Source organism: Vulpes vulpes, chromosome X (genome assembly GCF_048418805.1).
Source record: "Vulpes vulpes isolate BD-2025 chromosome X, VulVul3, whole genome shotgun sequence".
Lineage (NCBI taxonomy): Eukaryota > Metazoa > Chordata > Mammalia > Carnivora > Canidae > Vulpes > Vulpes vulpes.
The window spans coordinates 106,781,580-106,793,731 of NC_132796.1; the positions used below are offsets into that span (position 1 = coordinate 106,781,580).

The 12,152-nt window shown below is 41.9% G+C and overlaps 1 protein-coding gene across 19 annotated transcripts in view; it reads right to left on the bottom strand.

The window, feature by feature from the left end:
• MCF2 (MCF.2 cell line derived transforming sequence) overlaps nt 1–12,152 on the bottom strand; it is a 118,671-nt gene that overhangs the window by 61,249 nt on the left and 45,270 nt on the right. For 6 of the 19 annotated variants that reach the window (XR_011998285.1, XM_072744638.1, XM_072744642.1 and 3 more), the window contains exon 1: nt 9,174–9,641. The exons of 10 other annotated variants lie outside the window; for them this stretch is intronic. Coding sequence is in view for 8 of the 9 variants with exons in the window: in XM_072744638.1 (XP_072600739.1) it covers nt 9,174–9,224 (51 nt within the window). In the remaining variant the exon portion in view is untranslated. Of the gene's footprint in view, nt 1–9,173; nt 9,676–12,152 lie in introns of those variants that run through there. 3 more of the 19 variants (XM_072744634.1, XM_072744635.1, XM_072744636.1) reach the window with 3 other exon arrangements.

The window sequence follows — 12,152 nt, forward strand, 5'->3', positions numbered from 1 at the left end:
GTGACCCCTGCTGCTGGAGGAAGCTCATCTCAAAGAACAAACCCAACATGGATAGAGTCCTGGAAGTAGAGACAGAGAGTCCCTCTGCTATGTAACTAATGTGGATCTTATTTTATGTTGAACATGAGATATACGTACTATAGTTACTGTATGAATGAAAATAATGAATATAAAGACATTCTGTAAACTCTAAAAAAAAATAAGACAGTTTTTAAATTTTACCTTGGATTCTTGGATCTAAAGGCAAGTGCGTTTAGGTAGAAAACCTTTGGGATGTTGATAAAGGCTTGCTTGGGGGAGACTTGTAAGAACCCTGGACGTATTTTTAGATTGAGAGCATAGATTCTACTTCTACCCCATTCATTTGAGGAGTTAACCTTTCCTTCTTCTTCTTCCAACAGGTAAATTCCCAGAATCATTATTATACTTACCTGCCTTGACCCAGCTTGCCTTTTCACTTTTTTTCCCTCTTCAATGAAATTGAAAGTACCCTACCTTCGCCGACACTTCAAGGAAAATTTGTTTTATTCTTTCATAGACTCTAGGTTGACCTGGTCTCATCATCTCTTTCTCTGTGATTTTCCTTAACGTCCTATTCTCTGGTATCGTATAGGAAATCTCTAGATCCAAGGCCTAGGGCTGATCAACTTAAAGCCTGGAATACTCACCCACCTCCCAAATTGTCAGGGGGTACAGAGCAAAAAGCAGGGGGAGAATACTATTAAAACAGAGAAGGCCATGTGGCAACTCTCTGCCTGAGGTAGGGTTCTGGTCTCTAGCCTGCCATTCCTAGAAGAGCTAGGTTGTCCCAGCAGCGAGATCCAAGGACAACTGGTTACAGAGCAGGGAACAAAGTAGAGAGGAGAGAAAAGTAGAACCACTGTCCACAGAATCCACAGGAAAGCAAGTACAGGCAGGGTTTTGGGGTATTCAGCTGCTTATAAGTCAGAGATTTTTAGGTTAACTATTTTTTTAACATTTTAATCATTCTATTTACTTTTTAAAGGTTTTATTTATTCATTTATTTTGAAGTAATCTCTTACATCCAACGTGGTGCTCGAACTCACAATGCCACACACTCTTCTGACTGAGCCAGCCGGGCACCCCTGTTAGCTGTTTATTAAATCAACTATTGCCTATGTGGCGCCTGGGTGGCTGAGTCAGTTAAGCACCTGCCTTCTGTTCAGGTCACGATCCCAGAGTCTTGGGATCGAGCCCAGCATCAGGCTCCACACTCAGTGGGAAGTCGGCCTGTCCCTATCCCTCACCCTTCCTGCTCTCTCTCTCTCAAATAAATAAATAAAATCTTTTTAAAAAATCAGTTATTGCCTATATTTGATAAAGTGGTTTACCTCAAACATTAACACCTGTAAAAAATTCTTCTAAAGAAATTCTAAATTCTAATCAGATCATTCTTAAGGAAAATTTCCTGATTATTTTATCATACATTCTCCTTCCTTAATTCCTTCAAAATGTTTAGTGATTTGCTTGTCACAAAAAGCCCAGGAAAATTAGCATTTTTAAAGAAAATGCATTATCAAGGATGAAAACTTCAGTTATTGCCTGTATAATTACATTTACAATGTTTTTTATTACACGATAATTTTAGAATCTTTATTTTGCTACCATGCAGATCTTCCTAGAACACATGAGCTCTGTTAAACTAATAGCTACTCTCAAATTTAATAGCCATTTGGAGCGATAAATACCTTGTAGGCAATAGCTATGCAACCACCAAACAGCTGGGTAGCACTCAAACAATTTCACCTGATTGGTCAGTTATTTTTTTTAGAAAATGAAGTCATACAGTTCAGAGCAGGTACATGGTTTCTCTCCCTCACACCCATTAAATGCCATGTGCAAATATAGTGGATTTTTCACTCTCAGTCCCATTTACTTATCCCAAACCTAAACAAGTGCTTGCCATATTGTATAGTTCCAGCAAATCTACAACTTCGCATGAATGACTATTTTTCATAGCTTTCTCTAGCAAAAAAAAAAAAAAAAGTACACAGATGCAGCACAGGGAATACAGAAAATGATATTATATAGAGTTATATGGTGACAGACAATAGCTACACTTGTAGTAGGCTATAACCCAACATAACAGCATAACCCAAAAAAGTGTCAAATCACTATGTTGTACACCCGAAATGAACGTAACAATGTGTGTCAACTATACTCAAAAACAATATTTTTGGGACACCTGGGTGGCTCAGCAGTTGAGCGCCTGCCTTTGGCCCAGGGCGTGATCCTGGAGTCCCAGGATAGAGTCCCACATCGGGCTCCCTGCATGGAGCCTGCTTCTCCCTCTGCCTGTGTCTCTGCCTCTCTCCCTCTCTGTGTCTCTCATGAATAAATAAATAAAATATTTTAAAAAAAAAAGAGAGTGAAAAGAGAGTAGAATTTCTGGTTTTGAAAGCTGCAACACTGCAAAGCAAATATCCACAGGCTTGGAAATAGAAATCATATCTATAGATCATATTTCACAGAAAAGAATAGTATTTCCATATGAAGACTTGGATCTTAATGTTTCTGTTTCTCTGGTTGAACAGTGAAGAATACAATGATCTCTGGGGAAAAGCCAAAAAGTCTAAGTATTTCCAGAAAGAAGATACTAAGATAATGAAAGGTCTAGACCGGTGCTGAACAATAGTATTTTTGGCAAAGATAACGATGATGGAAACGTTCTCTTAATCAGTGCTTTCTAGTACAGTAGCTACTAGCCATGTGTGGCTATTGAGCTCTTGAAATGTGGCTAATACGACTGAAAAGTAAATATTTTAAATTTTAATTTAAATAGCTACATATGGCAAGTGGCTAATGTAATGGACAACAAAGATCTAGACACCATGATACATAGAAATTTCCTGAAAAAGAAGAAATGCTTACTTTGGATAAGAGAGACTTGAGGAGGGATCCCTGGGTGGCTAGGCGGTTTAGTGTCTGCCTTCGTCCCAGGGCGTGATCCTGGAGTCCCCTGTATGGAGCCTGCTTCTCCCTCTGCCTGTGTCTCTGCCTCTCTCTCTCTCTCTCTCTCTCTCTCTCTCTCTCAAATAAATAAATAAAATATTTTTTTAAAAAACAATATTTTTTAAAGTTGTTTTTTAACGATTTTCTTTATCAGTAATCTCTGTTCTACCGTGGGGCCCGAACTCACAACCCGAGATCAAGAGTCATATGCTCAAAAAAAAAAAAAAAATGAGTCCTATGCTCTTCCAACTGAGCCAGCCAGGTACCCCAAATACAGAATTTTTAAAATACACACACACACACATTTATATATACTCAGGATCTCTCCAAGACTTATGGTAGGGGAAAGGAGACTGGCTAGACAGCCAAGGGTGAGAATATTGCTTTTTATTGAAAGCCCTATTATGAGAATTATGATCATGAGCATTATTATGACACTGTGCTAAGTACTTTACATACATTAGGCTCTATTTTTATCCTCATTTCACAACTGGGGAAATTGAGTGTGGTAGGCAAAATAATGATGTCCACGTCTGAATCCCTGGATCTTATAAATATGTTACTTTATAAGGCAAAGGGGACTTTGTAAATATGATTAAGGATCTTGAGATGGGGAGATAGTCTCGGCTTATTGGGGTGGGAATAATGTAATCACAAAGATCCTTATTAAGCAAAGAGGGAGGCAGGAGAGTCAGAGAAGATGTGACAACAGAAGCAGAGGTCAGTGATGCAGGGCCATGAGCCAAGGAATCTGGGCAGCCACTAAAAGCTGGAAAAGTAAAAAAAAAAAAAAAAAAATGGATTCTCCTTTAGAGCTTCCAAAAGGAACACTGAATGCCCTGCTAACACATTTCTTTTAGCCCAGTGAGACTAATTTTGGACTTCTGATCCCAGAACTGTTAATAGGATACATCTGTGCTGTTTTGAGCTGCTAAGTAAGCTTGTAGTTAAGTTGTTATAGCAGCAATAGGAAACCAATACACTGAGAACTTCTAGCTTGTGAGAGCCAGACTCTTTCATGGGCTAAGATTGAAAAATAAAAATATGAATTTTTTCATTTCAGCTTCCCTTCCCCTGGAGGAACTCCTAATAGATAGAAAAAGGTGCAACAGGAAGAATTTGGAGGAGCATGAGCAAAGATGGTACAAGGATCAGGTTCAAGGTCAAGAGTCTAAACCTGAAACCTACAGCAAAGGTAACAAACATGAATGCCTACCGTGTGTTCGGGGGATGGCATAAACACGTACAGTAGGCAGGGTGTAATCACAAGACAGCCTGAATGAGGTAGAAAATGACAACTCACACTCTTCCCAGGTGATGAGGAATAACAGGAAATGGGGGGGAAGCTGGCAAACTGGACAGCATCGGGGGTTGGGAGAGGGAGGGCCCTCACTAGCCAGTTTTAGCTAAATGTGAGATGGAAAGGTGGGCTTTGTCAAATCACTGATTTCTCAAAAGAAGCCAGAAATCCAAACTTATGTGAAACCTCAGGATTTTTAAAGAAGGTAAACAAGTTCAAAGTTCATTAAAAACAAACAAAACACATGTTTGTGTTTAAACACATTTTTCTAGGGGATGCCTGAGTGGCTCAGTGGTTGAGTGTCTGCCTTCGGCCCAGGGCCTGATCCTGGAGTCCCAGGATCAAGTCCCACATCGGGCTCCCTGCATGGAGCCTGCTTCTCCCTCTGCCTGTGTCTCTGCCTCTCTCTCTCTCTCTCTCTGTCATGAATAAATAAAATATTTTTAAAAAGAACAGATTGCACGTACTTGAGTGCGCATACACGTAGGTCTACAGAGGGCCTTTCTTCTATATGCAGATATTTGTCTACAAGGTTCAAGACAACCCATTTTAAAACTGGTGTTTAAATGAACAAACAGCCTATCGCCTGTCATAAGGAGTATCAGATGCACATATCTCATAGCAAAGATAACTCAAGACCACTGAGCTTTTCCATTTCAGTTTGGGGATACTGTGTTTCTAAATTCTTTGGTATGCTGCTTTAAGAATCTCTAATCTGTATGGTTATATAAACATGAAAAAGCACAATTTCTATTTTCTCCAAAATCAAACCCTGCATTTTTAAGACCATAAATCGCTTTTGAGAACCTGTCAAAAGAGCAAAAGGATGTGGGCAAAGGTCAGCCTTATTTTATTTTTATATTTATATTTTAAAAAAAGCATGAGAGAGGAAACAGCATTGCTTTTAGCTTCTTGCAGGCATTTTTTGGGGGAGTTTCAACATGTGACTGCTTAAAGGCATCTCAGTAAAATGAGTATGCTTCCCATCTTCACGGGGCTCAGAGCTATTTCTGCAGTCACGGTGCATGGCCCCATCCCAGCCCTCCCCAGCACTCCGCAGCGGCTCTTATCGGGTCTTCAAGTGAATGGACACAGAATTAGCTATCTGTCCCGTTTTCCGCCTGGAGAAGATTTATTCCCTTCTCAAACCTACCCTCACATTCTCCAGTTACATGGCCCTTATAGCAGAAGGACAGCAATCACAACAAAAGGCATAAACCCAATGCATTATTTCACTACAAAAGTCTGGAAATTAACCTCATTTAACTCCTTTGTATCATATCTAAGGGAAGCAACTCATATGCCCTACACACACTTGTCCGTTATTCTAGTTATTTCTTTCAAAATGTTTTATACATCATAATAAAAGTTCAGTTCCTTTACTATAAAACAACTTATATGACCACAGACTTTCTTTTCTTTTTCTTTCTTTCTTTTCTTTCTTTCTTTCATCTTTAGGGCAAGAAAATGCAGTAACAGTCAGAGGGAACCATTGACGGAAAGCCTAGGGCATACGTGCCAGGCTTGGGATGTATATTATCCTATGTAGCCTTGGTAACATTGCAGTGAGGTAGGTATTTGTGGTCTTTTTTTTTTTATTTTTTTATGATAGTCACACACACAGAGAGAGAGAGAGGCAGAGACACAGGCAGAGGGAGAAGCAGGCTCTACGCACCGGGAGCCCGACGTGGGACTCGATCCCGGGTCTCCAGGATCGTGCCCTGGGCCAACGGCAGGCGCTAAACCGCTGCGCCACCCAGGGATCCCTTGTGGTCTTTCTACACATGAGCAAACTGAAGCATGGAGTGGGGCAGGAACCAACATTTGAGCTAGTGAGTTGTGGCCCTCGGGCCTACGTGAATCCTAAGGGGAAGCCCTTTCGAAGACATGTCACACTTTCCGGGACAGGTACTTAACGTAGATTGAATGCACACTCAGACTTGCTGCCTCACATTTAGGAATGACCGAACCTTAACATCTACAAAATGGGACAAATGTTAATGGTCAAAAGCAATGGCTGGAAACAATTTAGCATCGTGGAGCCCACTGAACAGAGAGTATCATAATCCAATATGGCAAGAGAAAGAATGTTGAGTTGTGGGCATGGGATTGATCTTGATAAGGTCCGAGCTCCCCAGAATACACTGGGGAAAATCCCATGACCTCAAACCAATGTCATGAACTACTTCCACACTCCTCCCATACCCCACCCTTAAAGAGTACAGGAGGTATGAGTTACCCCACAGACCACCCAACAACTTGCCCCATGACCTCAGGGGCAGAACAGGCCTGGGCAATACTCCTTCCTTGAGGTTTGCCCTTCTTGTCACATATCTGTTCTCATCCCCTCCCTCCCAATGGCCACAGTCATTGCAATTTCCACCAAGTAACGGGTTTATTCCTCTCTTGGGACTTTAAATCCACTGTCTCATCCTCTCAGGTGCTACCTATCATAGTCCCCAAATCAGTCCAACTCCAGAGACCCCGCAAGGTCAAACCACTGCATCACCAGCGAGTTTCACATTTTTCACTCTGGTCAAGCCTACCCATGTAAACAGAATAAATGTATCTTCCACTATAATTCTGGGCTGTGGACTTAATCCAATAAATTCCATTTTAAGGAATGTATTCTTAGGGGCCACTTAAAGTAATTCACTTAAGAGAAAAATGGAGGACAGAAACAAAGAAACGTAACACAAACAGATGATCTTGCTTTGGGTCCAAACCAATGTGATCTTCGTGAAGACTTCCTCACCACCTAGAACTTCTTTCATAATAGTTATTTATGAACATGTCCTACCTTCTCAAACTAGATTGAGAGCCCTTTCAGCTCAGTAGCCATGCCATGGTGACCTTTGCAATCTATACTGTGTGCAGCACACACAGTAGTAGACTAGATGGGTATATTCTGTGAGTACTTGTGTGCTGTATTTATTTGTGTGTATGTTAACATATGTGCATATAGATGAAACTGAGTTTGGCCCTGAGAGATCTATGTGTATGAAAGAATTAGGAACTTTCAGAAAGCATATATGAGTTACATTTGACAACAAAAGTACCAATGCCAGCTGCACCTAATACCGCAAAGCACAGACACAGGCATTTCTTGTGCACTATAAATTGTCTGCTAAAAGTCTGAAACTATTTGTTCCTGTAGTACAAAATCATGCGTAGAGCTGCAGGTACAATTCTGTCAAAATAAAAAGATCCATACCCTAAGCTATAATCTCAAAAATACGATTCTGTCCTAAAAGCTTTATTAGAAAACAAATTGTTTACTCACCCATTGATGCCAACCCTCATTCAACAACAAAAAACTCTTAACTGGTTTGGCTCCCTTATCATTTTTCATTCCAAATGTCATTTTTTTCCTAAGGCTGATTTTTACTTTCTCATGTTTGTGTCTGTTGTCTCGATTTTTTTTAATGAGCAAGTATTAGGTTTTAAATCATAACATCAATAACGGTAACTTAAGTTCTCAAAGAAAAAGAGTGGCATTTAAATCCTTGTTGATGACCAGTCGTTAAATTAGCTAGTGTTCTTTCATATGTCCCCCAAATATATCTAAATATCACTTTAGAAATTTGCTGGGAATTGAGTATACATGTGAGCCAATGAAGGGAAAATTAGCTAGAAAAGTGTTTGAGGGGCACCTGGGTGGCTCAGATGGTTAAGTGTCTTCCCTTCTGGCAGTCCGGGAGGCTCAGTGGTTTAGCACCGCCTTCAGCCCAGGGCCTGATCTGGGAGACCCAGGATCAAGTCCCATGTCAGGCTCCCTGCATGGAGCCTGCTTCTTCCTCTGCCTGTCTCTGCCTCTCTCTCTCTCTCTCTCTCTCTCTCTCTCTCATGAATAAATAAATTTTTTTTAAAAAAGTGTCTTCCCTTTGGCTCAGGTCATGATCCCAGGGTCCTGGAATCAAGCCCCGCATCGGGGCTCCCTGCTCAGCGGGGCGTCTGCTTCTCCCTCTCCCTCTGCCCCTCCTCCCACTCATGCTCTCTCCCTGTCTCTGTCTAATGAAAACAAAAATCTTTCTTTTAAAAAAGTGTCTAAGGGGATCCCTGGGTGCCTCAGCGGTTTGGCGCCTGCCTTTGGCCTAGGGCGTGATCCTGGAGTCAGGGAGTCCCGGGATCGAGTCCCACGTCGGGCTCCCTGCATGGAGCCTGCTTCTCCCTCTGCCTGTGTCTCTGCCTCTGTCTGTGTGTGTGTGTGCGTTTTTCATGAATAAATAAATAATTTTTTTTAAAAAAGTGTCTGAAATCTATCTGAAAGAAGAGATCTCTAAATTCTAGTCTATAATGAAAAAGCGGGTCACTTCCCCCCCCCCCTTAAAAAAAAAAGTTGTCAACAGGCTAGAATTCTGCATCTTTAAAGTTTGAATCTGGAGAACAAATGAAATCCGGAAGATTTCAAATCATCCCACTTAAAATGTTTCACTTGAACACCCAGGAACACCCAGGAAGGGGGCTGCCTTTTCAGATGCTGATGAAGTCGCCTCCAGACCTGTCCATGATCTCATACCCTACTTGACCATGGTGAAAGAAAGCAGGCGTCTCTTTGTTAGAGATTATTTTCGCTGGTGGCTTAAGGCTGCTCTGCCAAACCATTCAAGACTGTTCATATGGTCTTAAACAAATAACAGGGCTAAAGAGGCTTCCTCATCCACCCGACCACATTTAGATTCCGAGATCACATTCAACCTCCTTGACTCCTTTACGTTTCCCGGTCAATCCCACAGTCATCGCATCAATGCAATTCATGCAAATACCAGTCTCCATTCCCTCCATCTGTCCTTAAAAGCCCCGTGCAGCATCGGTGTGCGCTATAGCACCATATGCTGCAGCATCCCTGCACTTGAACTTGGGGATGTCGGCTTTCCAGGACTGCAGGCAGAGCCCTTACCGCATTCCTCCTGAACCTCATCTTGCCTCTCGGGGGAGTTGCCTCTGCCATCTCGCCTATACACAAGAACACTCTTCTTTTCCAATTGTCAACGCGACATTGATGAAATACGAGCTGCTTCTTGGGTCGTATCTAAAAGCGGCAGCCAAAAATCTCTATCAAACAAAGCTCCCGGAGCTGCTTCCATTACCACCGTGGCAGCGCTGCAAAAACCCCACTCTCCCTGATTAGTCAGCTGACCGAGCCTTCCCGGCTGCTCATTGTCATTCAGACTTGACACGGTCCCCCGACTGCTTAGCCAGATTGCACCTCGGAGACTAGCTCGTGCCGGGCTGCTGGAGAGAAGATCCAGAAGATCGGGCCCGTCCTACGTCCTACGAGTGAAGGAAGGAAAAGGAAAAAAAAAAATACACACACACACACACACACACACACACAGGACTCTCCTCCTAGGGGCTTGATGGGACTGGCTTTCTCCTCTGTGCGGTTTGATTTTTAAGGTGGAATGCTGAGAATCTTTGTGAAGGTAGTATTAACCCATATCTTTATTCTGGTCCTACCCCGATCGGGAACTTAAAATTCACTTCAGGATTTGGTTTGGGTTTTTTTTTTTTTTTTTTTTTTTTTTTGGTGGTTGTTAATTGTTAATTCAGAGTTTAAGCCTTGTGGAAGGTTGATATTGTGAGATTTTGATAATGATCGAGAAAGAACACACAAACTTTCTAATATGGATAGGATTCTCTCCCAAATGGACATTTCCCCAAATTGTAGAGCTGGAAAAAAAAAATCTTGTCTCCTGGGGCTCCTGGGTAGCTCAGTTCATTGAACAGCAGTCTCTTGGCTTCAGCAGCTCAAGTCATGATCTCAGGGTCCTGGGACTGAGCCCTACCTGGGGCTTGGGCTCAGCCCAGTTTGCTTGGGATTCTTTTGCTCTTCTTCTCCCTCCCCCTCTGCCCCTGCCCCTGCTTGCGCTTGTTCTGGCTCTGAAATAAATTGAAACTTGATGGGATGAGCACTGGGTGTTATTCTATACGTTGGCAAATTGAACACCAATAAAAAATAAATTTATAAAAATAAAAAAAAGAAAAGAAATTGAAACTTTGTAAAACAAAATCTTGTTTCCCAAAGTTACAAAGTGTAACCCAACTGCATAGTTTGTTTTGGAATTTACGAATTAAGGTCTTCAAATTGAGATGTATGATTAAAGATAATTGTTTAAAGTAATATACAAAAGATAGTTACATCTATCTACACAACAGCACTTTATACCAGAAATCCTTTCTGAATACGACTTTTGCCCTTGAAATTTGCTTGCATTCAATATTTATCTTTAATACTGGGACACCTGAGTGGCTCAGTGGTTAAGCGCCTGCCTTTGGCTCAGGTCGTGATCCCAGGGTCCTGGGATCGAGTCCCACAGGCAGCCTGCTTCTCCCTCTACCTATGTCTCCGCCTCTCTCTCTCGGTGTCTCTCATAAATAAATAAAATATTTTTAAAAATTTTTAAGGTATCCCTGGGTGGCGCAGCGGTTTAGCGCCTGCCTTTGGCCCAGGGCGCGATCCTGGAGACCCAGGATCGAATCCCACGTCGGGCTCCCTGTGCATGGAGCCTGCTTCTCCCTCTGCCTATATCTCTGCCTCTCTCTCTCACTGTGTGCCTATCATAAATAAATAAAAATAAAAAAAAATCAAGTTGTTTAAAAAAATTTTTTTTAAGAATTTATTTTTAACGCAAACACTACCCAATGGCTAGCATTGGTTGAAGTGTAATCGATGTGCTGGAGTACGAGTATTGAAACTATACCAGAAGTAGAAACATTTTACATGCTAAAAAGAAACAACACTTGTTACATGTCATCATCAATGGTGACCCCAATCTTGCTTAGCACCATCGATTTGGCAGTTAAGACAATGAAAGGACCCTGAGTGTCAAGCTCTATGATGAACATAGTTCATACTTTCCCACTGAAAGACCATCCCTGGGGAGGGATGCCTGGGTGGATCAGCAGTGGAGCATCTGCCTTCAGCTCAGGGCATGATCCTGGGGTCCAGGACTGAGTCATGCATCGGGCTCCTTCATGGACCCCGCTTCTCTCTCTGCCTGTGTCTCTGCCTCTCTCTGTGTGTCTCTCACGAATAAATAAAATCTTAAAAAAAAAAAAAAGACCATCCCTAGGGAAACAGAAAGGGGAGCTTTGCCTCCCAAGAAACAAATCATCATTGCTCTGTTGACCCCCAATCAGTAGGATCAAGACCAAATCTTCTATTTTGCTTTTAGAAAAAATAAGACCTGGGCAGCCCGGGTGGCTCAGCGGTTTAGTGCTGCCTTTGGCCCAGGGTGTGATCCTGGAGACCCGAGATCGAGTCCCACGTCAGGCTCCCTGCATGGAGCCTGCTTCTCCTTCTGCCTGTGTCTCTGCCTCTCTCTCTCCCCCTCTCTGTGTTTCTCATGAATAAATAAATAAAATCTTTAAAAAAATAAGAAAAAAGAAGACCTGCTCCAAGCGGCCTATTTGATTAATAAAAATATGACCTTAACAAATACTAATGCCATGTGCCAAACAGTCACTCAATGAAAATTAATTTAATCAAGCAGATAGTTTTGGCCAAAAGAAAAAAGCTGGGCTGTGTAATAAGGAAGGTTTTATTCTCACAAGTGTTATATATTTAGTATAGAAGAATCATAAACTGAAATCTCAATAAGCCCAAGGATGGATCTTAAAAGTCCAGAGCAAGGTAAATAGCTTTTACTTAACTTTGCCCCATTGACAGGGCTCAACGGTACATCCTGGGCAGATTTGCTCTCTCCAAAGGGATTTTACCTTTTTTCTGAAAAACACTGTATGTATTTGTCTATCCACAAGTCATTTGGAAAAGGATAGAAAGCAGCAGGTGGGAAGTGCACCAACTGAAGTTCATGAAAATTCAATTCTTGCTCCGCCTCTTTTTGTTACTGAGCTATTTGACCTTGGATCCATC